General features: G+C 49.9%; 6 protein-coding genes across 6 annotated transcripts in view; 3 read left to right on the top strand and 3 right to left on the bottom strand.

Annotated features, from left to right (window-relative positions):
* The window catches only part of CSUI_004369 (polycystin cation channel protein), a gene marked incomplete at its 5' end in the record, with an annotated part of 3286 nt that extends 1308 nt beyond the window's left edge, over nucleotides 1-1978 (bottom strand). The window contains 3 exons of the mRNA XM_068064561.1: nucleotides 331-534; nucleotides 1056-1460; nucleotides 1889-1978. Coding sequence (XP_067923457.1) covers nucleotides 331-534; nucleotides 1056-1460; nucleotides 1889-1978 — 699 coding nt within the window. The remainder of the gene's footprint in view (nucleotides 1-330; nucleotides 535-1055; nucleotides 1461-1888) is intronic.
* Nucleotides 1979-2113: 135 nt separating this feature from the next.
* On the top strand, nucleotides 2114-5708 carry CSUI_004370 (nucleolar gtp-binding protein 1). Its single transcript, XM_068064562.1, has 4 exons — nucleotides 2114-2559; nucleotides 2753-3060; nucleotides 3618-3675; nucleotides 3932-5708. Exons 1-4 carry the CDS (start codon nucleotides 2218-2220, stop codon nucleotides 4199-4201), a joined length of 978 nt encoding a protein of 325 aa, XP_067923458.1. The 5' UTR covers nucleotides 2114-2217; the 3' UTR covers nucleotides 4202-5708.
* A 2543-nt stretch (nucleotides 5709-8251) lies between these two features.
* On the top strand, nucleotides 8252-8865 carry CSUI_004371 (uncharacterized protein; the record flags this gene model as incomplete). Its single annotated transcript, XM_068064563.1, has 1 exon — nucleotides 8252-8865. A coding segment is annotated over one exon (231 nt), but the record flags the coding sequence as incomplete, so codon positions are not given.
* Nucleotides 8866-11772: 2907 nt separating this feature from the next.
* Nucleotides 11773-12569, bottom strand: CSUI_004372 (uncharacterized protein; the record flags this gene model as incomplete). The annotated part of the gene is made up of 1 exon (XM_068064564.1): nucleotides 11773-12569. A coding segment is annotated over exon 1 (687 nt), but the record flags the coding sequence as incomplete, so codon positions are not given.
* A 2236-nt stretch (nucleotides 12570-14805) lies between these two features.
* Nucleotides 14806-15459, top strand: CSUI_004373 (uncharacterized protein). The gene has a single exon (XM_068064565.1). It carries the CDS (start codon nucleotides 15059-15061, stop codon nucleotides 15419-15421), a length of 363 nt encoding a protein of 120 aa, XP_067923461.1. The 5' UTR covers nucleotides 14806-15058; the 3' UTR covers nucleotides 15422-15459.
* Nucleotides 15460-20024: 4565 nt separating this feature from the next.
* CSUI_004374 (2og-fe oxygenase family protein) overlaps nucleotides 20025-24617 on the bottom strand; it is a 9073-nt gene continuing 4480 nt past the window's right edge. Inside the window, exons 2-5 of the mRNA XM_068064566.1 lie at nucleotides 24508-24599; nucleotides 24043-24087; nucleotides 22676-22752; nucleotides 20025-21901 (exon numbers count right to left, since the gene is read on the bottom strand). Coding sequence (XP_067923462.1) covers nucleotides 21156-21901; nucleotides 22676-22752; nucleotides 24043-24087; nucleotides 24508-24599 — 960 coding nt within the window. The 3' untranslated portion in view covers nucleotides 20025-21155. The remainder of the gene's footprint in view (nucleotides 21902-22675; nucleotides 22753-24042; nucleotides 24088-24507; nucleotides 24600-24617) is intronic.

The following is a 24617-nucleotide window of genomic DNA, read 5'->3' on the forward strand; positions in this document are numbered from 1 at the left end:
CGAAAGAACCGAGACAAAAGAGAAGGAACAAGTCCAGAGAGAGAAAGAAAAAGAATAAGAAGTCTCTCTCTCTCTCTAGATGTATCCTTTCTATCTTCTGTTTCTCTACGAAATGAGAAGACAAGAGGGAGATAGCAGCCAACGCCTGAGCCTCGAACCCATGAACGAACCACAGACTTCGCATGAAGTTTGTCACAGACATATCTAGAGAGATAGACGTATCTATATATAGACATATGTATCTATAGAGATATAGATATCTACAAGAAGAGAGAGATGTATCTTTTCATCTAGATACGAACAGATATAGATAGATATTTGTGACTTACGAGCATTTCCACCAGAAGTTCGGCAGGAGATTTGCACTCGAGTGACTTCGAGGAGAGCCCCTGGATTGGCTAAAGGAGAGCGAGGCGAGAGATAGGGAGCAGATGAAGCCGCATTCAACACTCGGCTTGAGAGGACTTGCTCCAGCCAGTCATAAATCCCCTGGATCGTACACACATCTGATAAGGTCACTGTATGCTGAAGTGGCTGGGGGCAAACAAACACGCCCAAACAAGAAAGAAAGAGAAAGAGTTAAGAAAGAAACAAAGAAAGAGAAAGAGTTACGAAAGAAACATGTATACAAGACACACATATACATCTCTGTAGATGTATAGGTAAGCGTTCTAAGCATCTCTCTTCCTTGTGTTACGTATCTCTATCTATACGGCGTGTCTGTGCATAGTAGAGAGACATCCATACATCATAAAGACCATAAGCACCTACGTCATCATTCCTTACACGCGCGCACCGCATAAGCAAAAGCAACTCTTTCTTCGTCCACTTGAAAGATACACAAGCGAACCAAAGAAGAAAGAAGATCTCTTTTTCTCTCAGTCATTCTTCCCCTCTTTCGCTTTCATCCTTTCTCATCTCTTTCTCTTTGATCTGCATCTATCCCTCTCCTTCTTTCTTCTGTATCTCTTCATTTCTTTCTTTCCACTGCATCTCTCCGTTTCTTTCTTTCCTCTGGATCTTCTTCGTCGTCTTCTTTTTCTTTTTCTTCTGACCTCTGGAAGTGTAGTTGGAATTGATGGAACTGTCGATGCTCCAGCACTCGACGACGAGGAGGTGTCTCCTCTCTGACAAGTGTTGGGGGTAAACCATAGAGGGGGTGAGGTCTTCAAGAGCTCTTTCGATATGATAGGATCTGTCGAGACAAAGGGCTCATTCGCAATCGATTGGCTAGCTGTATGGTCTCGAAACACCTTGGGAGCATCGATAAGAAGAGATATCCCTCCGAGAAAGAACATTACAAAAAGACTGAGAAGTAATAGTAGCCATCGATACGCTCGAACTTTATCTTCTGCAAGATGGAAGATCTTGACACCTCGCTTCTCCTCTAGGCGTCTACGTAAATTCTCTTCTTTCTGCTCCTTCTCATACGCCTCTGCTTCACGTTGCAGTCGAAGAGCCTAGGAAAAGAAAAGAAAGAAAGGAAAAGCAAGAGAACTCATGACAAAGAATGATACTGCCGAGCAGGGAAAGAGATGGAGAGATTAAAGATAGAGAGACACACAGACAGATTGATTCGACATACAGAGACTGAGAAGGAACGTTGATTTGCGTCAGACATAGTCAGCAGGGTAAAGAGGTGTAATGATGAGGTGTACATACACTCCAACAACATTCATCTAACTCTCTGTAATGACGTCTTAACACACGTCATTACAGAGAGTTAGAGGACACTGCGCGGACTGCTGACTTTTCTGTCTTTCCTCTCTCTCTCTCTCGAGTCCCATCTTCATTTGTGAGCTGCTTCATCGGGTCCAGTTGATCTATCTCTATCTTATCTCTTCTCCTTCCTACCTGTTGTTTTCTTTCTTCTCTTCTTCTTTCTTACCTCATCATACGTCGCTTTACTCGAGGGGTCGGGTGTACAGCAGAAAACGAAGTCCGCTAGGCAATCTAAGACTTGCCGAGGAATCTCCGAGCCTGCAAAGAAGAGAAGATAAAGAAGAAAAGGACGGAAAGGAAGAGGAAGAAGCGAAAAGGCAGGAGCAAGAAAAGAAAAAAAGAAAGAAATCCAAATATACGGAGAGATTAGACCGATTCTTCTTCCCATCTTTCTCTCTCGGCTTGTGTCTTGGATATGTGTAAATATGTATGATTTGGTATGTAAGCATATGTGTGTAGATGTATGTATATGTACGTATGGCTGCATGAGTATGTATGCTTATGGCCTTCTACTTGCAGAAGGAGAGATCATCTTCAGGTGCTTCTCGTCCTCTCATCGATACAGACATTCCTTCCTCTTCCGCGACCGTCTCCCCGTGGAAGTCTCTTCCTTTCGTAGAATTAGAAAGGAAAGGTATGGATCTAGGAAGACACCTGGCCAAGAAGGCAGGAGAAACATCAATAGAAGAACAAGAAAAAGGAGAGAGAACAAGAAGCTTCGTTAGCCCCAAGGGATTTTCAACTCAAGGCATTCATGTAGGGAAGATATATGAGAGAAAACCTGTGTTATCCTCGTCTCCTCAAGATGCTCTCCCCGCATATAAGCCGATAGGCCAGGTAAGGAGGAAGAAAAGAAGAAAGATCGTAAAGTCAGCGCTTCTTTCTTTTTCAGTTCGAAATCTCTCTTTTTCTTTGCCTTTCCCTCTCTTCTCTCTCTCTTCCCCTCTCTTTCTCTTTCGCCTTTTCTCTTTGTCTGTGTGTGTCTGTGTATGTTTTTTTCTCCTTCTGAGTGTATCGCTTTCCTTTTCAGCTACTGGATGGTCCGTCTTTAATACTCCAAGGAAGTGAAGAAGAAGCGAGTGTGTACGAGAGACTAACTCTTACAGCTCTTTCTCACTTACCTACTGGGGTTCTCTTCTTATTCGATTGCTCGAGCCTACCCTCGTCGATCGAAGAAGAAGAACAAGGAGTAGAAGAAGATGAGAGGAAGACAGAGGAGAAGAAGAAGAAAAAGGATGGTAGAGTGAAAGAAGAGAGAGAGGGAAGATGTCCCCTGAGTTTGAAGGCTCAACTGCATCTAAGGAATCAACTAAGAGAGAGATTTCCTCGGAGGCCATGGTATATACATGCACGAGACGTCTCTCTTTTTCATAGGCCGATAGATGGATAGATTAAAGATAGATAGATAGATAACTAGACTAAAGATAGCTAGATCTCTGATTTGTCCATGTATGTAGGAGCTTATTATATCTGTATTTTCTCAGAAGAGTAAAGGGTGATGCTAGGTAGTCTCATCTATAGAAAGAATAGAGGGAGAAAGAAAAAGAGAGAGATGAGAAAGGATGAAAGAGCGAAAGACGATGAGATCACCTGTACGTACACCAGAGTTTCCATGAGTTCTTTTTCTCCCCATGAGTTTTTCTTATCTTCTTGTTCTCCTTGTCTGTCGTTAGCTTGAACCTAGCAGGCGGTAGCACGTCATGTGGGCCTCTTCTTCAGTTGTGGAGAGAGATAGAGAGTCCTCTCTTTTGTCTAGCAAAGCAAGCCAGACTGTGTCGTATGTATCTGTCTGTAACTTGCATCAAGGAGGAGATTTCATTCCTCTTCTAACGGGCAGAGGGAGAGTTTCATGGGGGCGTCGTTTTTCTCTGTGTTATGTCTTGGTCTCTTCGTAGGATTGATGTGATTGCCAAGGCAGATCAGCTGTCTCTACACCAGATCGACCTCGCAAAGGTACGGAAGGTTTTTCTTGATCTCCTCTCTTCTTCTTCTTCTTCGGCATGTCTGTCTGTCTGTCTCTCTGCGGATATACAGCATCTTTCTCCCAACTTGATGTGAAGCTTGCCGGTGTAGGAGGGTATGTTTATTGTCTCCTCTTTCTATAGAGCTCGTCGTTTCAAGTTTCCCTGGCATTCTTTTCTCTTGTGTGTTGGGAGATCTCTTTCTCTCTCTTTCTTTGTATGGTTGCGTGCTGTCTATTCTTTTTCAGAAGTATCTTCCTCCATGCTTATTATTATCAACACATAGCTCATCTGTCTCTCTGCTTCAAGTTCAACTTCATGCCCGGCTTCTCTTCATTCAACTTCGAGAGATTTTAGAGAAACGAGCTCACTTACGTCAAGTTGAGAAGTATCTCCAAGAGAAACAGACTGAAGCTGCTAATGAAGAGACTGAAGAAAAACGGATCACTCGGATTCTGAATCGGTACTCTACAAGGAAAAGAGAATCTTCTCTCTCAGACACAAGGAAAAAAGCGTAGACTCTTACAGGTCAAAACAGTGAAAGGCTTAAAAAGTTCTTTTTGGACGGATAAGAGAAGTCACGAGAAAATAGAAAGATTGTTGAGAAAGGAGACCAGTAAAAACGGGGATCTATGGATAAGAAAAGAAATAGGTCGTCTCAAAGAAGAAGAAAAAGAAGAAGAAAGAGGAAAGAAGAGAAGGAATGGTATAAGTGGACCTGCAGTGAAGGGCTGTAGACTCATCACTTTTGTTGCGCTCGCTTCTACTCAAGGGAGATTCCTCAAGTCACGTTTGTTTGAAAAAGAGATAGAGAGACATTTCCATGATGGCGAGACGAAAGAAAAGGCAGGTTTAAGTAGGTAGATAAGGACACGTGGCTGAATCTTTTGGGTCTTTTCCTTCTAATGAAGAGAGAGAAACCATTTGAAGAGAATGAAGGAAAGAAGTCTTTCCATCTCTCGTTCGAGGTGACGCGATTGCATGGTGGAAAGGAGGAACCTTCGATTCACCAAGAGACAGGTGAGCAAGACTGCTTTGGTAAAATTGGATATCTGTGTTTCTCTCTATTTCTTCTGTCTCGTCGCACATCTCACATGTGTCTTTCGTATCTCCGAGTGAATTCTATCTCGGTTCATTTGCCTATCTGGTTTTCGTGACGCGCTGGCTATCTGTTCTTCTACGGATGAAGAAAAAATGGAAGAGAACTGATAGAGCAGAGAAAAAAAAACTAAGCGAGAACCCCTTCAATGGTTCATGCTGCAATTCAAGAGGTGCAGAAGTCGCAAAGATGATCAGGTGATGTTGCAGATTCAATTCTTCTTTTGGCTGTAGGTAAGTCGTTGAATGGGTAAGCGGCAAGGATCTAGTGAAGACAGAAGAATGATCTTTCCAGCTGAATACTGACTAACCAGGTTAGGCGTCTCCTCAGCTCCGATGAGGAGCGACACGCAGGAATTTATACCAAGAGAAGCGAGTTGTCTCGCTACCTGTGGGTCTCAGCACGTGTATTCTGAAGAATGAAAGACACTGGATATTGCCAGGGGAGCCGATCTAAGTTCATCGACACAGCTCTTGAGAGAGCAAGAAACACAGCAGAGGACCAAGCCATGATTGTTCATCGGTAAGGATAAAGAAGGGCGATTCTTGTGTATGAGTAGAGGCAGATATCCTTGTCGGAGAGACAGGAGAGAGTGTTCAAGTGAAAGAGATCCAAGAAACTAGCTCAAAGAAGGGAGAGAACCGGTGTCGTGCAGATGGGCAACGTTATCTCGAGACCCAATTCTCAGGAGAGAAGAATTCCATTTGTCAGACATGAAGGGCGAAGAGGAGAAACGACCGAGATTGTCGTTTTTTTCACACGCGTCCTAAGAGGAAGTTGAGCTGACACAAGCCGTTAAAGGAAGCCTGATAGAGTCGGGCAGGTGGAAAGATAGGAGGGATACGCAGAACTGCTCCGTGCCATCGGCAAAGAAGAGGGTAAGTGGAAAGCTAAATAGATAGCCATATCTTTATAGAGAGAATCATTATAAGTCAGGTTGGTCAGGTCTGGTCTAATGGGATGCATTCTCTGCTTTCGCATTCTGTAAAGCAAGAAAGTGTGATTTCTCTTCCTGAATGAGGCGATCCACAACATGATCGACAACTCCTTCAATATCTTGGAGGACATCGCTTAATAGATCTTGTAGAAACTCCTCTGCAATCTCCGCTCGGACTGCCCAGCTCCCGTATTCCTCGAATATGGCGTCTTCTTTCTCTTGGTCCGTCTCCAAAGAATCTCTACCGACATCGCCGATCCCTGGATACTGTGTCAGACTCCCTTGTCCGGCTTTTTGACGTGCTTGCCTCCAGTTGAGCTGCTCTAGCTGTGTCCTGAGCAAAGGTTCGCGCTTCAAAAGCATCTCTGTGGTCTGGCACCGGAAAGCAAAGAGCTCTCTTCTGATCTCTGGTCTCAAGTCTGAGGGCTCAATAATCAGAGCCCTTGGCTGTTGGAGCGACGCTGGCTGATCCAACTCCTGCTCCTGCTGGAATTGGCGCTGTCTAGGAGGGCTGTCCTCTTTCTTCGGCGAAGTTAGGGCTTTTCGTCTCGGTAGTAACGCACTTGAGGAGTTCTGTCTTGAGATAGAGAAAGGCTTATGAAACACTTGTGATGTTCCATCTTGATCTGTCGAGCTGGTTGACAGCCGGCAGTTCTTCTGTTCCCGTAGAAGTCTGCGGTATACCCGGTCTTCAGCCATCTCACACATGAGTACGCACTGCTCCAGTAGGTTGACATACGGTGGAGCAGGCTGATCGCGGGCAGGCTGGTGCGGCTGAGGGGGAGGAAGCACAGGGTTTGATGGTTGATCACTCTTGAGGTGTTGGAGAAGCAGTTGCTGTTTCACGCTTAGCTCATGCAGCCTTTCCTGGCCCTGCTGAAACTCCTGTAGAAGCCTACTGTGTGTTTCTCCTGTCTCCTCCGCATCGGAGCTCTCGGATGAACTTGTAACAGAAGAGGTTGCTGAGATAGAACGTTCTGACTTCGGCCCCGGCGAGCACGAAGTCGGTTCTTCTTGCGGTCTGGTCTGCAGCGGAAGTCCTAAGGGGCCCGGATGACTGGAGGTGACGGTTGCCCTTCCTTTCTCTGTTGAGATAGGCTTATCTGAAGGTTGCAGCGTGTTCTCCTTCCCGGAGAATGTAACTACGCATGGATCAGTGCTAGGGTTTTCGAGGGAAATCCCTAGGGCAGTAGCGGAGGCACGGGCAACCTCCGCAGCAGCCTGTGCGGCGATTGTTCTGGCAGATTCCTTGTGTGAATTTCCGCTAGTACCGACGTACGCGCAATTCAGCTTCTCCTGAAGAACTGCCTGTTGTCGGAGTGTCTCCTCAGACCGTTGTGCGTTCTGTTGTAATGAATTCGGCCCGGTTTGGACTTCCGCACCGGCCATCATCAACTCTATAGGCGGAGATCCAAGATGGAACCGACATTTCTGTGCCGAGAATCCTTGAAGGTTTGCAGTTTGCTGGTTTCCTTGCGAGGATGTCGAGGCCACTCGATCCTCCTTCCGCTGACCCGTACTTGCAGTGAACATCATAGCGGCAGGAGCTTCCTGCAGTGCCCCTAGATTCTGTTCCAGATCACGCATGTGCTGCAGCATACCCAACTTTTGTAGATCAAGCCGCGGCCCAGGAGGAGGGGGGGTGGCCCTTGGGTCCGACAGCTTCCCCGGCACGTGTGTTGTGCTACAGCCACAACAGGCTGAACGAAGTTTTTCGTTCGTTTCTGCTTGGTGCTTGTGACATCGGCAGTCATTGCAGGGGGAGCGGGTTGTGCATTCAGCCCTGGAAAGATCAGTAGCAGCAAGAGGATGGAATCCCTCGCAGCGTGCGCCTTCTGAAGGAGGAGGCAGGAACTGCTGGGGGGTAACACTGAGACAATGAGCAAAGGTGAGGAGAGCTTCTAATCGCCTTTCTAGTTTTCGTGCCTTTTCAGCCGCCCTACGTAAATCCCTCTTCGCCACGGCTGCGACTCTCCTCGTTGCCGCTGCTTCTGCTGCTGATGAACATTCCGGCGGGGCGGCCTCGGGCCGGTACCTAACTGGCCCAAGTCTCTCTACACTTTGCTCTCTGCTCCTCGATAGGCTTTTTTTTCCTACCGAGGCCATTGAATTTCGTCTCTCCAGCCGGACTGACGGTGCTGAAGTTCTAAGAGAAGCGCAGGAAGCTACTGACGGCAGCATCTCTAGGGTGTGGCCTCGGACCGTTTCCAACGTTGCAGCAGTTGGACAGCTTTCAAGAGGCCTCACAGGCGTTAGGCTTTTCGGGGACTTCCTGCCAACAGTAGCGGTGGACGGCTCTCTCTTGAACGAATGTGTAGATAGATCGTGCCCTTGGCTCCAAGGAGGCGGCGACAGGAGAGAAGCGGCTATCACGGGGCGGGACCCGGAACTCACATCGCGTTCATCAAGGACGGGTTCGACACTAATGAAATCGGTCTCCTTCTTCTCTTCACTTGTGATGCCCCCATCATCCGCTTCTGCCGGTGTCTCTTTTGTTGAGACCGGAGGCTTTGCCAGGTTCGCCACGGCTGGATTGTTCTCGTCATCTGAGGACGAGGAACTACTGCTCGAGAGGGACTCTTGGTCAGCCGCCTCTTTCTGAGGAAGGGCCCCTGTCTGTGTACTACTCTTCACTGTATTCACTACATCTGGTGGGCCCGATTGTTGCTGTGAATGGACTTGTTTCGGTATCTGCTTTTCTGGCGCCCTCTTCACACGAGTCACAGGTGGAAGATTCAGCGGCCCGCTCCGGGACTGTCGGCTGAGTTGGGCAAGTGGCGAGAGTTGTCGAGAGACTGGTGCTCCGTTCAAGGATACACCTGATCGCGAAGGGACATGTCTTCCTTTTTGCAGCTGCATGCTTCTCCTTTGGCGCCATCGTTTTTGACGGTTCCACTCTTCTTGCCACTGTTGCAAGCGTCTCCAGGGCTGTGTTCGCTGCTGCTTGCCGGTATTCGTCAAGAAACGCGTCCGCATTCGCTGAGAATCGGCACTCCACGGTCTTGTCATCGCTCCACGAGAATGATGTTCTGATGTAGGCGGCTCTTTTGTACCTTCATCTGTGTTGTTTGGTTGTGTTAAGACGCGCTTGTGACTCTGTCTTTGGGAATACGAGACGGCGCGCGCTCCTCGATCTACCTCATGATCCGCTTCGGCTTCTTTATTGGTGCGGTGCTCCGGTTGGCGTTGCCGCTGCCGGGGCTCCGGTCTAGCAGTTTCGGCACGCGTGCCACGAGGAGGGCCGTTGAGATGTCTCCGGGTCTTATGAGCATGCCACGGTGCGGCAAGCCTGGGGGTACGCGACAGTCATACAGAAAACCTAGAGAGAGCAGCTGTGTTTCCGTAGCGGCACCCCGGAAGGAAAGGCACAGACGGTGTAAACAACATACAAACATGGGAGATACACCACAGGAAAGTCCATACCGCCGACACGCCGAAGAGTAGGCTCATTTGCGCTGCTGCTTTTTCATTCTCAAGAAATGAAAGACGGCATGCCAGTCAGGATTATATGTAGCATAGTCCGAGCATAAGAAGCGAGACAGCCCGGAGTGCATGTGGACGTGGATTCACTTTGGTTGGGCGCTCGTCCCTTTCCATCTTGTGTGGTTCCTTTCATTGTCGTGCGGTCCCTCCGTCCGTCACCCCAAGCCGCTTGTGGATAACCAGGCCTAGCATGATCCGGCCAGAGAGAGCACATTGAATCGAGGTCCGCCGGCGGCGCTTCGCTCCACGGTCGATGAAGGAGCGACGAAAACAAGCTTCCTTTCTACCCAACAAAGGGTGTCCTCGGGGGGTAGTCATCACTGGCAGCACAAGAGAGGGCTCGGCCGTCGCTCCACCCCAGGGGAAACGTTCATTGAAAGAGAAAGAAACGTAGATCTTCAGGTGCCAAGAGGGTGGGGAAAGTCATGCCACCTGAGCGGCCTTCCATAGTGTAGCGAGGAAGTTCAGCGTATTCGTAGGGCGATGGCCACTTCACGGAGACTGCGCAAATCACCCGCTCCTAAATGCTGGTTCCGACCATCGAATTACTAGGGGTCAGGCCGCTGTCCACCAGTCCGTGAAAGTAGGTCGTTTCTGTCTTTGGAAGAAGAGGACTTGTGGTCCTTGAGCTTTCCACTTGTTCCCCAACGGGGGGCGGGGCGGAGGGAATCTGTATGACCTGAGCTAGACACCATCTCTCTCTCTCTCCTTGTGAGCCCAGTTCTGGGAGAGGCCAGTGGGCGTCCCGCTTTAGGCTCTACCAAGAAGAGGAAGCGCCATACAGCGATTTCCGCCTTCGTTGCACATAAAATCCTCTCACAGTTTCGGAAGAAGACTGAGAGGCTCCACCTCTGAATTTGTGAGGAGCCTGACCTCCGAACAGCAAAGAAGTTTCAACGTACTCCTAGGAGAAGTTGGCCCATAACATCGTTGGCACTCTCGAAATCTGCTGCAAAGACCGTCAAGCAGCCAGCCAGCACCCAGTTCTACTACGTCAACGAGGAGAGTAGATGGAACACATCAAAACGGCGTCCTTCTTACGACAAGGACACCACTGGAGTTCAGCGTGTCCCTTGTAGAGGGAAATGCACTAAGGAATCATCAAAGAACAGGGACGCGTCTGGGCGATCGAACAAACTGGGAGAATCGAAAGCAGGAAGGATGCTCAAAGGTCTCGAGCCACACGCCCGCCGGGGCACCCCCGACTACGCGTTTGTGAGTTGTTAGACTATGTCGGTTGTCTTTCCCTTTGTAAGAATCTCAGCATGCACTGGATCAGTCCACTGTTCTTGGTCTTTTCCTGTGCTTTGCTCATCTTGAATCCTTTTCTCTGAGCGGTCTTCTCCCTTCTACTGTTCCTATTCAGTTGTAGATACCAGCTCTGTACCAGAACTCGGTTGCGGTGGCCTTTTGCTTAGACTTCGTATCCAAAGCTTCCTCTGTCGCTTGTACTAACTTAGAGAGAAGGCCGTGGTTTCTCTTTCGTGGGCATTTCTTCCAGGAACAAATGGCCGGTAAGACACTGCGTGTACCAATGCCGGCCCCGGCCTCCTATTCACTCTTTCACAGTCTCTCTCTTCCTGCCGTGTTCATTCTAGACATACGGAGAAGGTTCACTGGAAAAGGTTTCTTGTAAGTCTGTCTTCTGGGGTCTCGGAGAAAAAGTACGCTTCTTCCGGGTGAGAGGTGTGTCCTGGGAGAGGTAACTTGTAGCACGTGACAGACGACCTTATTCTCATCTGAGATTTATTTCGCTAAGACAGAGAGCGAGAGAGAGCGAGCAGCGTCGAGCGATGTGTACATTCTTTTGCTGGTCAGTCAGGAAAAGGACGGTTTGGCAGAAGTCTCTGCTCAGGTACACCAACCAGGGACGCTGGCCTCAGGCAGGGAATACGATCCATAACAGGGGGAAGACACGTGGAGGGAGACTTGTGTGGTGTCCAATGTGTCAGGATAACTAAAGAAATCTAGCGATAGAAAAGAAAGTGTGATGTAGATCTCAAAGAGCTCGAGTCAAAACGGTTTCAGGTGTCTATCTTCAGCTACTTATCGACTTCCTCCTTCGACTTCTTCTTTTTCTTCTCTTTCAGTGGTTGGCCTTCCTTTCCTTCAGCCTCTGATCCTTCTGTACTCTTGTGTTTCTTCTTCTCTTTTTTCCCTTCCCCTCCTTCTGCCTCTCCGGTGTCTTCGGTCGTCGTCGACTCCTTCTTCTTTTTCTTCTTCTTCTCTTCCTTCACTTCTTCAGATCCTGCCACTTCTCCCTCCTCTTCGACCGAAGTTTTCTTCTTCTTTTTCTTCTCCTTCTTCCCCTCCGAATCCACGCTCTCGTCGGGGTTCATTTCGCCCTCCTGGGTGGCTGGTAAGAACCTCAGCGCGGCAGCAGCTTCAACTTCATCTCTAACCTTCTTCTTCTTCTTGCTTTCTTCTCTCTTCTCATCTGACGTCTCATCTCCTTCTCTTGGAGTGTCTATTTCAGCATTACTCTCTCCATCTTCTCCTTTGCTTTTTTTCTTCTTCTTGCTTTTCTTCTTCCCTCCCTCTTCTTGCGCTCCGATCGATTCGACATCGTCCCCTTCACCAACCTGTGATTCCGGCGCGGAAGCCTCCCCGTCCTCTGCCTTTTTACTCTTCTTCTTCTTTTCCTTCTTCTGATTGTCTTCCCCTTCTTCGAGGTCCCCTTTGTCTCCCCCGTCCGATTTCTTCTTTTTACTCTTTGTCTCCTCCTTCAACGGCCTCGTTTCTGCGCTTTGTCCTTCCTCATTCTGCTGGTCGTTGTCTGTCTGTCCTTTTTCTTCCTCCTTCGAGTTTCCAGAAGCCTTCTCTTCATCTACAGTCCCGGCGGGCGTCTCTGAGCTCTGACCGGATTCAAAGGGAGCGGCGTCAGACGGAACTCCAAGCATCGACAGCTCAACAGATGAAGTTCGGATTGAACTTGATTTCCGGGCTAAAGGCGTTTGTTCCCCGGCCGGCTCTTCTAGTGCTTCCACACCGGAGCTGCTTGTTCTTCGAGACAGCGGGGCGGTAGTCCCTGCTGTCTGTATAGAATTGCCTTCCATCGACTGCAGTTCATCGCTCCCTTCTTTCGTCTTCTTCTTGGATTTCCGGGCTTTCAAAGAACTTTTGCTTGAGACTTCTGATTCGCCGTCCTCGCGTGTTGGAGTCTCGGCTGGTGCCTCAGAATTCTCACCAGTCTTCTCCTCAGCAGCTTTTTTCTTTTTCTTCTTCTTCTCTTTTTCCGGTGCGCCACTTGCCTCCATAGGAGTCGCGCTCTGGGATGCTCCACTTTCTTCTTCCGGTGTCGAGGCTGCTGAGTTCTTGCCCCTTTTCTTTTTCTCTCTCCTTTTTTCTTTTCCTCCTTCGCTCTTCTCACCTCCTACCTCACTGTGGTCATCACTGGGACTGCCATATGCCTTCCTAATTTCCCTTTTACCCATTCCTGAGTCACTTTCTCTTTCTTCCTCTGCTTCGGAGGTGTCTGCCTCGGCGAAGGTAGCCACTGAGGCTGACATGCTGCTTGTTTCAGAAAGGGATTCACCGGGAGTCGGTCCAAGAATCGACACTCCGGCAGACATACTCGACAACGCCACATCCGATGTCTCGTCTCCTTTGCTGCTCTCTTTGTTGCTTTGGCAGCGACTCCCAGACTTCTTAGTTCTTCCCGCACTGACCCGGGTGCTTTGTGAAGTCAGCTCTTCTAGCGGGCCTTCCATGCTTGTCCCCTCACCGGCGAGCTTCTCGTTGCTGATACGTCTACTCCTAAGTGTTGGGTTGGTCACCCAGCTGGCCCTAGCAGCCTCGGAAAGATCGTACTGGCCGCTCCCGAAGTGCTTGGGCAGTTTCCCCTCCATCGGAGATCCGTCCTCGTTCTTTGAGCCTTTTCTTTTTACTGCAGTACTTTTTATGCCTCCAGCCTTCTTCTTCTTTGGTACGGCGGCAACAGCTGCTGCAGCTTCCTCCGCTGCCTCGGCTGCTGCTGCAGCTGCTGCCCTTGCTTTTCGAGAGCTTGTCTTTGAGGAGGCAACTGCGGCATTTGGGCCTTCGCAATGGTCGTCCGCCGAGGAGACGGCGGGCTGCGCAAGGGGTGATATAGCTGGTGGCTGAATGCTCTTCGAATTTCCTCCCAACTGTTCTGTCTCTTCGTGAGCTTCGGTACACCGGTCCGGCTTCTTGGAAGTACTTGCTGCTAGTGGACTTCTCGCGTGGCGTGGAATCCTAAGACCCACATCATCTGAGCTCGCCACGACCCCCACCCGGGGAAATCCAATTCTTTGAGGTTCCCCGGAGAACGGTGCACTTGTGCTGAAGTGACGGCGACGTTCAACCTCTAGAGGGTGACTGCATTCGTGTTGGAGCGAGCGGAGTGCTGCCTCAGCTGTCGCCGCTGCTTGTCTTGCCACAAACAACGCGGTTGTGTGGGCGCTGCTTTCTGACGAGGTCCCACCGGAGAGACCAGCCTGTGATCCCAGCTCGTTCTTGCAGGTAGCGGTGTCCGAAATCAGACGCGAGGAGGTGGTAGGCACATGGATGTCTGCTTGGGTCGAAGTGACTTCTACAGGCACCGCGGATGTCGCCGTACCCATTATAGCAGCTGCGGCGGCGAGAACAGCCGCCGCCGCAGCGGCTGCTGCAGCAACAGGCGATTGGTCGGCTTGATCTTCTGGGGCCTCGATTTTTCTGAATGCCGGACTACAGAGACGCCTTGTTGGATTGGCACTCGAACACCCGCTGTTACTGATGCTCGATATGAGACGTGAAAACGAGGTGGCGCTGGTACTTGCAAGCGAACCCCCGACTCCGATAGCTTGGGGTTGCTTCGGACCCGTGGCGGATCGAGTAAGCTTCTGGAAAGAGTTTGAGCTCCGGGGTTTCCGAGCGGTCTCCTTTTTGACCGGACCCTGAGAAGGCCGTTTAATTTGACCTGAGGAATCTAGACCGAGGAGGTCGAAAAGCTCTGACGTTTTCAGTGCTTTCTCAACAGGAGCGGCTGCAGCAGCTATGGAACGAGCCAGTGCCGTTGCCGCAGCTGCAGTAGGAGAACAGGGCTCTGTTGTAGTTGTCTTTTTCTTCTTTTTTGCTACTCTATACGATCGCTCGGAGCCAGCGGGTCCTGTACTGGATGAAGCGGAACACACACTGGCAGGCCGGCTTAGCCGGCGACCCCCGCCGCGCGCTGTTCCACGGAGTGCCGCCGCCTGCCGTCTGTGGATGGACGCAGCTTCTGCGGCTGCTGCCCGTCGGGCGAGTGCTGCTGGAGTGGATTTGGAAGAAACACAGTCAGATCTGCAAGACCGCACTCTTCCTAGAGTGGGACAGCCAGCTTCCCGCCCATCCGCAGCCCGAGTTGCTGATGCGGAAGACAGGCAACTCCGCACCTGCCGAGCGCCTCCACCGCATGTAGAAGACGGACGAGGACTCCGACAAATATGGCTATTACTGCACCTGCTACTACTGCGAGAAGAAGGCGCCGCAGACAGACATCGAGCTTCAGCTGCAGCAGCGGCCGCTTTTTCCGCGAGAGCGTCAGCCTCAGCCTGCGCCTCTGCCGCCAGCGCTGCGGCTTCGGCTGCTCTCAAGGCAGCTTCGACTGCAGCCTCCTGCTGTTGCCAGGTGGTAGTGCAGCAATCGCGGTGCTCCTTGATTTCACAGGGACGTGGGGGTAAGGATGGGCTTACGGAGTACGGCGGGGGGCGCGGAGGAAGACTGCGCCTGCAGAAACGGTGTGGACTGTCCCTCCGACTGCTGCAACGCGATGAGCAACAGGCGTCGGGTTGAGAGTTACCCGAACCAAGGGAAGGGGTCCGGTCGGTGGGGAACTTTGAAGGGTTTGGTACAGGTGGCCGACTGGCTCTAGCACTAATGCTCGGGGAACGATGCGAACAGACTGAGCGGGGCGAGGAGTGTCCAGAAGAGCAGACAGACTGTGTGTCACTGCTGCTGCTTTGGCTGCTGTCGGAGGATCGGAACCGGCTGAGACTTCGCTGTCTCGTGCACGACCAGTCGCAGCGTCGGGACCGGACGCTGGGTGGCCGTGGAAAAGGCGAACAATGTGTGCTGGAGGCTGACCGGGACCTTGCACTCGACTCTCTGCTACAGAGACGGTTTTCATGGCAGATGCAGCGACACCCCACTCCCGAATCTCGACCCAGACCCAAGCGCTCCCGGCAACTGCAGGCCCCAAGAGTCAGAGGAGATGCTCTTGCGAGCGGAGGAAGGTGCTGAGACGAAGCAAGAGTCTCGGGAGCCGAAGGAAAGCGGTGAACACTTGGCATTCGTGTTATGCCTGGAATAGTTGTCGGAGGTCTAGTACCCGCACCGTACACGGTCCCACGCACAGACAAAAATGAGCTCCCCCCTTCCCTCTCCGCGCCCGATGATGCAGGCCGGAGAGGTCCTAGAGGGGACACAAGGGTACTCACCCCGGCAGAAGTGGCTCTTGCTTGCAGTGGTAGGAACGGGCTACGTGCACGGTACTTCTGTAACAGCTCATGGCCTAACAAGTCCTGACAATCAGTGCAGCCGCACCTCTCTGTGATGTAGCGCTCTCGTAACGATGGTATGTCCGCTGCCAGCTTGGACGCCTGCAGGTCGTTCCCTCGGTCGTATACTGGATAAGCCCCCGGTATTCCGACACTGTTACGGCCGGCGGCAGGGCTGAGGCCTCGGGCGGGAATCATTGGTGTACCCCGGGAAGGCGGACCTCCGAGTAGCTCGCTGAAAGCAGTTGATCCAATGCAGGGCGAGCTGTGTTACAGGGGCATCGCCGTGAGGCACACTTGAATCAGTTCGGCCTGCTTAGTAGGACACCGTCCTCATGACTTTCAGCGGTAAACAGTCATTAGCTTCTACGTTCTGTCCTTCCCGACTGTGTCAAGCGGGCATCCTCCCAGTAAAGAGAACCCCTGAAACAGCAAGACGGCTGTTTGCTTCCGATAAAAAGACTGCAGGCTGTGGATGTAGTGTTTTCCGCTCCGCCTATCTGAACAGCTCCTTGCACAACGTACTCCGGCTCCAGTCGACACTGTCGCGGTACGTTAAAGCAACCAGTGTGAGTGTCTCTTCCCCTGCGCTCTGACACCTTTCTTCTGTAGTCATGAAGGCAGAATAGCGCTGCACAACCGGACACGTCCGGAAGTACCGCAGCACGAACTGCGGGATTATGCCGGAGAACACTGCCAAGTTCAGTGCCGCTGTTGCTCAGGAAAGCCTTTTGTCGCCTGTTCGAGAACTAGCTCGCTCAAACTGAAAAGTATGAAAGTGATGTTGAGTATCGGGCGGAATCTCAAGAGCAAGGGTGGCTTAGTGGCTACAACTGCAACCAACGCTTAGCTCAGCTAGACAGGGCACCCGGCCGTTATGCAGCTGCACGAAAGGCGTTCCTTGGGATGCGAGGAGTCTCGGCTAGCTTCAAGGTAGGGCCAGTGACTCTACTAAACCTCGCACTCGGAGCATCGATGTGTCTGTGGGTTGCTCTGCATCTCGAAGGTACACGGGGTTATTCAGTCCCTCCATGTGGCTGGTTCAGAGGGTGCCTTACCTTAGTAGCGTAGCAGGCGTGATTCAAGTACAAAAAGCACCAGAGTATCGTGACTAGAACATCACATTCTTACACAGTGCGACGCATATCCTACAAAGAGAGCCATGTCTTCGTCGTACGGGTCACGTCAAAAGTGTTCTCGTCTGTGTGCTCATATTGCAACTCAAGCACAGCTAGTTCCTTGTTGCAGAAGCCCCTACAGTACGGCTTGTCAGTCAGACCCTGTGGAGCCACCGGTGAACTAGTCATTCTCCGGTCTAACTCAGCGGACACCTCCCGTGAGTTGGGGTCCCCCACTCCGCCAGCTACTAGCCTTCTACTGGCCCAGAGGGGCACAGTGAGATATTGTTCGAATGAAGAGCGAAAGCTGATCCCGTGGATCATCTTGCGCGTAAGTGAAGCATTCTTAGCGGCCCGGGTTTGGCTGTCTTTACCTGAAATCTTTTCTGTGCTTTCCCTTGGCCCCCATATCTCCCAACCCGCGCACTCCTCCACACTGGGCCTGCGCCGCCGCGCTCCAGACATCTTGCCAGTGGAAGTCTGGGGGGTGGCCTGCAACTCCTGACGTTCCGCGTTCTTCCTGTCGCTGCTGAAGAAGCTTTCTCCGTTCTACTGCCGCCAAATCCTGCTGTCTGAGATGAGGATCGAAAAGGCCACTCTGCCTCGGGACATCGTCTCTCCAAGCAGGTCGCGGACGAGCCAAATGGGGTGACGGCGTAGAGAAAACCGCCGAAGAAGACGGAACAGCCGCATGCATTGCTTGCTGAGTCCAGCCTGTATCTCTGAGCCCGCCTGGGCTCAGACTGTCCACGGGACCGCGGGCGAGTCTGCGTTCTTCACCACTATCGGCAATCGTAGCCAGCCCGCGGGCTCGCGACTGAGTGAGAGAATGATTTTGAGGAAACTCTGCGACGGTAAACTTCCAGGGACTGAGGAAAGGAAAGAATGTCGCAGGCTGTCGACAGCCAGCCAGGCCAGCTGGAGTGTGCTGGACAGGGCTCTGTTGTCGGCTCGCAGAATGTTCCCCACCCGGACTTGTATATGAGCGTAGTCCCTGGGGCTCTTTGACAAAACCGTATCCTAGTGGATGCTTCTGTATCCGGGGAAGTGGGAAGCAATTTAAGTCTGCGCAGTCAGCTGTGTCACTTGCAGCCCCGGGAAAGCTGCGCAGGCTCCGACGATCCCCGGTCGTTGTGACAAGCGGGGTCAGAGGTACAGTTACACTCCTCTGAGCACAAGAACAGAAGCCGCGGCATACTCGAAGAGATCCCTCGTCTTCCCCAGCTGGACGCCTGCCAAGACAACGAGTTTGCGATGGGCTGGCTGCCCTGTCCCAACGTTTTGATGTGCAGATACTTGAAATGGTATGAGGTCAAACCGGATAGGAAGGGAGGCACAAGATCCTCACTGTCTCCGCCTTCCTTCCTTTCTCTCATTTGATCCACTGCCTTTCACTGCGATTGTTTCGACCAACTCTCTCTCGGCGCCAACAGTCAACAGTCTAGTAGAAAGCGCGGATCCCTCGGTGTAGACACTTGCAGAAGCGGAAGCTGTCTGAAGAACTGACACTTGTCTTCGATGTCTTCACCGGTTCTCCGTCATTGGCGACTCTCTGTTGGCTTCCTCTTATTGTCACTAGCCAAGCCAAGGGCGCGACTCCAAGACGAGCACCGAACTCACGGAAATCGCTGCCGAGCTATTGCAGACATGTGCACTTCCGTTGTCTCCGCCGGGTCGGTAGGATCGCGTGCGTCCCATGTGTTCACCGAGCAAGAATTAGCTAGAGTTTTCTCATATTCCAGGCAGAGTAGCCAGGAGACGTAGGCGTAAAGCCGGCTTAGTTTGTCGCTCCCTCGTGATCGATGTTAGTACGCTGACAACGTGCAGGCTGCACTCTTCTCACAGCGACGTCCGGGCCTCACAGCCAGAGCTTATGATTGTCTTGCCTCTGGGTAGATCCCTTATGTACTTCCTAGCGCCCGTTGACACGGCTTTTGTGCGAGCCCTTAGTTACACGTGTCTTGACAACATCAGAACTACTATGCACTGGGCTCTCCGGCACACTGGAGTATCCTCATGGCGGGGCGTGGATCCAGCATTTCCTTCATTGCACTGCTGAGATCTGTGGAGGTGGACACTAGGTCTTGTGAGAGTCGAAGGCGGTGACGTAGAAAGCCCCCACTGTTTAGAAAGGCGACCCCACTGAAGAAAGCGCTTCGGCGTGGTACTCCTTGTCTTAGATTCTCGTAAACTTCATTCCTTTCACAAGTGTCTGCATTATGATGTTGGGCTCATAGCGGAGCCTCGTCTGTGGGCCCCTGAGAAACCTGTTTCTTAGTCTGTCCATCCGCGTGAGATACGAGAGAAGAGCAGCTAGAAATCCCGAGAAATCTGGATCGGCCAAACGTACGGAGGGATGAAACAGAGCTGTTGCAGGGTGCTGGATGTCCCGNNGGGGGGGGGGGGAAAGGTACCTGGGCCCCCAGCAGTTTTTCAAAGCATGAGATGTCGGGATAACCGGGCAGTCACCCCACGCATGTTAGCCGCACTGTAGCATGCTAACGCTCCCTGCAGCAGGAATGAAACAACGAGCAAAGACCAGGTCTGCCAGGACTAAGGAAAAGTTATTCGACCTCATCATCCGCTCGGTGGCGGCTTATCGATTGCTACATCGGACAAGTGACTTTCAGGAAGAAGTTCACAGTTCTTCGTGATCCTGAGCGTCAAAAACGAAAGCCACAGAGGGGCGCATGCTTTCAGGTTATAGCTGGACACAGCTTGATAAACTAGCTTTCTAGTGGTGGCATAAAGGAGCACAACATGAGTGGACTGCGTGAAAGCGTACTGGGCACCTCTGGAGATCACGCTCAACCGCTTCTTCACTACTTGGATTTCAACCTGATCGACTGGCTGGGTGGCCAAGGGACAGAAGTGAGCTCCCCTTGCTCAGGTATGAGCGTCACCCTGAAGAAAACCGCTCTTCTGGGAGGGAGGCACCAGAGAGCTTCCTCAAGCCAGGCAGACCGCAAGGTCTTCAGCAAAAAGCCCTTGGAAACTATGGGTTTTCGGGCAGTACTTGAAAAGAAAGAAATCTGTGGGGCCACACAGGCATGCAGGCAAGTGATCAGGAAAATCATGGCTTGCCGTAATGTACATGGCAAGCAAAGGCACGACACTACGCCATCGCACGTAGTAGCCACTTTGTCATGTCCACTACATTACTTTTAACAGATGGTCTTTCCTTCCAGGGCTCTCTCTACACACAGCTAGTCACAGAGGAGCCATGGGAGAAGGAGACTGAAGCCAAAGAAGCATGTGACTGCATCGACAAAAGCCACACTTGTTGGTAGAGGCCGCGCAGGGTCGAACGTTTGTCTTGGCCTTTTGGGTCCACGGCAGCTAGCCTTAACACTTTCTTCCTTGCTTCTCTCACGAAGCTCCGATGCCGAAAACCTACCCAGGCAATCCTCATCTGATTTCTTGCGTCCTGACATGAAGCGGTAGACAGTTTTCCTCAAAACTCAAGGCGCTTCTAAGCTTCAAATTTCTCCAGAACCGGCACAGAACCCATCCGGTGCATGACAAAAGTAAAATATCTCTGTGCTGGGCTTAGCATGCGTGATCGAGGGTTGTACTTCCTTCGCCTACTCCAAGGTGTTTCTCTCGAATCGTTCATGACAACGTATCAGTCTTACTGCGTCTCCACACACGGTCCACACCCCAGCTGCGGTCTGACAGATTTCTTGCATGCCACTCCAGTGATAGCAGCCGTCTTCTAAACATTCTCAAGACGAAGCTCGCGAAGTCCGGAATAGCTACTGACAACCAAATAGCTTTGAGTATCGTCCTACAAACGGAAGTCCTCCCTATCTTTTGTCCTATCCGCCTGCTTGCTAGCCATCTTTCCGTTTTTTCTCAAGCAAGTCCAAAGATAGGCATGGGTATGTCTCTTCAAAACTGCTTGCTTGCTTACAGTCGCACCGTGGTCATCCGTTGTGTGTCTCTGCGAGCCTCCTCTTATCTGTCAGTGAGAAAGACTGCTTGTCAAAACCGAGGAACTCCCAATAAAAAAAAAAGTTCCTGCTGTTGACACAAAAGAGATCGGCCAAAGAGGAACTTATACTCCTCTCACCGCATTGAAGAATTCCTTGCGACCATGTTGAAACTTTCTTGGACACCACCCCGCCTTCTTTTTCGCCAGTGACAGAGTTGAACGTCTGGAGATGGACTTACTGTATTTGAGTAGTGACGAAGCTTCTAAGGTGAATCATAAGAGCGCTTCGGCTATTCAAGAAAAAGGTGAAGTACTTCTGTTTTCCTGCTTTTTGAAAAGCGAACACCGCAGAAGATGAAAAGACTCTTCTCTAGCGACTTTACACTCGAGCTCACTTGTCTTGACTTCAGGATGTACGGATTCACTCATCCATCCCGTCTACAGCTAAGATTCAACCGAACTTCCTTTAACAAAGCGTGAACACGATGAAAGAATGAATCTACCTCTTTTCCTATCGAATTCAGACCCGATCTCTCAGAATTCCCCGATAGGTCAAGGCAAACTTCATTTGTGTTCCCCTTTGTTGAGAAACATGGGGCTTCTTGGACCTGGTCGTTTGTGGTCACTTCCTCTCTTTTCTCTCCCTTGTTCCATACTTCCTTGCTGTTCGACTGATCCCCTGAAATCTTATCGAATCTACCACATTGTGTCTCATCTCCTCGTCCTTCTACCTCTCTTTCTCTACTTCTTTCACCAAGACACGTTAGCATTTGCTGCCACCTAGGCAATGAGAACCTGCGACGTAACCTCTCACGGTTTATCACTCCAAGAAAGTTCAGGCCGTGATGCTCACGTAGAAAGCTAAGGAATAAAGAAGTGTCTTGACCAGGTGTTGTAGTAAATATCTCCAAGTTATTCTTATCTTCGGTGCCTCTCCTATCACGACTACTGCGACGACCAGTAGGAGGAAGAGACATGCAGTCTTCTTTAGGAAAGTCAGGAGGCAAAAGTTGACAAAGTTCCTCTTTCATTTCAAGGGGTATTTCTAAATTGTTTTTCTTTTGAGAATTGGGGTGATGCTTCACAGAACTTCTCTTCTTCTTTCGACCGCTGGATAGCCGTATACATGGAGGGGTAGGGACGGGAGTATAGTAAAGCAGCTTAGGGACACCTACACCGCATATGAACAGCCAACACATACCCACGTCTCTCTTTCTCTCATTCTTTTTCTCTATCTCTCTCAGTTTTTCTTCCTTTTCAAGACGGAGCAGTGACACCGGGAGAGGGGCCAACTTCTATATCCTTACTATACATCGCCCTCTCATGTGGTTCGCACTCCATTCCTTTCACACTACTCCTCACATTCACACTCCCTGTCTGAAAAACAATACCCACCTACATGCACATATATAGATATATACATATCATATATGTATGCATCCACACATATGTATGTATAAATATATATATAGATAGAGAGATATCGTATATGTTTGCGTGAACAGATTTGTGTGTACAGATGTGTATACATTTGTATGTGTATATCGTGTATCGGTGTATACACCCATATGTATGTATGAATATATACATGTCTCTCTATATAGATATATATGGAATTTAGCTTCCCTAGGGTATGCATGGATTTACCGTGAGCTTTCACTTTCAGTATAGCCTGTAGTTTGAGAAAAACTCGAGCCATGACTTTGCTTGTCTAGCCATGGAAACCTAACAAGTTTGAACTAAGTCAGCGGACTAAACCACACATTCCTTCCAAATCTCGATACACTATAGAACCTTCTATACTGTCGTAAGTCTAGACAAGAGGGCCTAGAACTCCTACTACTCGGACTACAAGAAGGAAGAAAAAGACACGCTCGTGTTTCGTCAGCAACGACTTTCACGTCATCTCTCTTTCACAACAGCTAGCTAGACACTCGTGTCTCACCATGGATAGCCCATCGAGCGCCTCCAGACAGTACGAGCACATCGCCTGATCGCAGAACAAGAGCCTTCGGAAGAATCCTAAAGAAAGAGAAAAAGAAGCAACAGAAAAAAGTCTCGGAAAAGAAACCAAACGGAAGGAGAGAAGAACCTCTGCAAAGAGAAAAGTCCAGAAGGAATGTCTCGTCGCTCAAACAGGAGAAAATGAGAGACACCCTAGATAACATAGAAAGATGATGAGCCATCGATCGATAGATTCCAAAGAGTTTTAGAAGGGGAGAATAAAGATAGAGAGATAGACAGATTCATGGTAGATAGATAGATAGGGAGGTACTCCCCCTGAAAGAAAGATCGAAGGACTCTTCTTCCTCTATAAAGAGATTTCTCTTCCTTCTTGATTTGCCCCTCCTGAGGAACAAACGCATGGAGCTCCCTCGTCATAAAGACGAAAGAAAAGAATTCTTTACCAGCCTACATCCGCGAGAGCGAAAGAAGCTCTCTCGGAATCTCTATTGCTCTTTCTCTCCCCTGTAGTGTAAGTCTTCTTTTCTTGACACTTTGCAACGAATCGACTCCCTATTTCTAACATGGATGAAACATTCTTTCTCCCTTCTCTCTTCTTTTCTTACTAAAGAATCTCTCCCTGTTCTTTTCCTTCGTAGCACATCCCTCGTACAACGGACAGAGACGAATCATATGAAAGAAAGAAACAACGGTCTTCTCTCTGTTATCTCTTGAAATCTATAGGGAACCCTCACAGCTAGCTAGCACTAGTTAACTAGCAAACTCGAAAGCGCTGAGAGAGACGTCGATTGCTGCAGTCTCTCGAGTTCCCCATTCACCCGTATTTTTCGGTTCCTCTGCCTTCTCTTCTACAGTCATCTACATACATAGATATTCTGTAGAACCCCAGCAGGTATTGCAACCTTCATCGTTGTAGCAGAGAAATCTATAAGAGTATCTCCTTCTCACTCTTCTGTGTATACATACATATAGATCCATATATATATATATATACAAGCTTCGAATACTCTTCTTCTCTCTTCTTCTTGATCTATCTATCCTGTGTACTTACACAGTTGGGAGAATAGACCACGTAAAGAGAGATGATGGATCGGCTCCCTGTCTTTCCATCTACAGACATATGTATCTACGTACTTCTTTGTCATCTAGAATTAGGAGACACTGATATGTCTCTCAAGAGAGGTCTTCACAGAAGTCGCCTTTACTCTGCGGAACGTGTGAAAGGAAAACTCTAGAGAAGTCAAGACTGGTCCTCTTTCCTATCATTCCTAGAGGAGAAATCTTCCAAGATGAAAGGAGAAGATGCGAAAGAAAGATTTGCATGGTGATCTTGCAACTTGTGCTTACTCTCTTGTATGCCCTCCTATTAAGAAAATCGCAGGCTGTCCCAGGCTGCGTGTACGCATGCACAGAAAGAGCAAGAAGGGAAGAAAGAGTGAGAAAGAAAGAAAGGAAATCTTCTTCTGAAAGAGAGCTGTTGTTCTCTTTCTCTTTCCGTCTCTCTTGTCTCACTTCATGGACGTCATACAAACCTATCTATCCATCACAGAGGAAGAAGAGAGAAAAAAAGAAAGAGTGAGAAAGAAAGAAATAGAAATATGCAAACATATATATATATACATATATATATACATATATACATACATATGTATATATATGTATATGAACAAGAGACAACAGGAGGTGAAAAGCATGAGATCGTGGGGGAGACCACAGTGAGAAGAACAAGAGACAGAAGAAAGAAGAGAGAGAAAGAGAGAAGAGGGAAAGAGAAAGAGAGAGAGTTGATTCTTTAGAAAGAATGCACTAGACCTGATAGAGACGAGAGGGACGTGAGATCTCTCCACGTCATCTTTATGTCCTCGGAGCCGATCCCCCCTTCGATACACATTCAAAATACCTGCCTAACAGAAGCATTCAAA

This window comes from Cystoisospora suis (genome assembly GCF_002600585.1).
Source record: "Cystoisospora suis strain Wien I chromosome Unknown contig_2025, whole genome shotgun sequence".
Classification (NCBI taxonomy): Eukaryota; Apicomplexa; class Conoidasida; order Eucoccidiorida; family Sarcocystidae; genus Cystoisospora; species Cystoisospora suis.

Coding starts and splice junctions, on each gene's coding strand:
- CSUI_004370 (XM_068064562.1), top strand. CDS start 2,218: ATGCTTATGGCCTTCTACTTGCAGAAGGAGAGATCATCTTCAGGTGCT. Junction 2,560..2,752: donor CATATAAGCCGATAGGCCAG/GTAAGGAGGAAG, acceptor TTTCCTTTTCAG/CTACTGGATGGTCCGTCTTT. Junction 3,676..3,931: donor ACCAGATCGACCTCGCAAAG/GTACGGAAGGTT, acceptor ATTCTTTTTCAG/AAGTATCTTCCTCCATGCTT.
- CSUI_004373 (XM_068064565.1), top strand. CDS start 15,059: ATGCTCGGGGAACGATGCGAACAGACTGAGCGGGGCGAGGAGTGTCCA.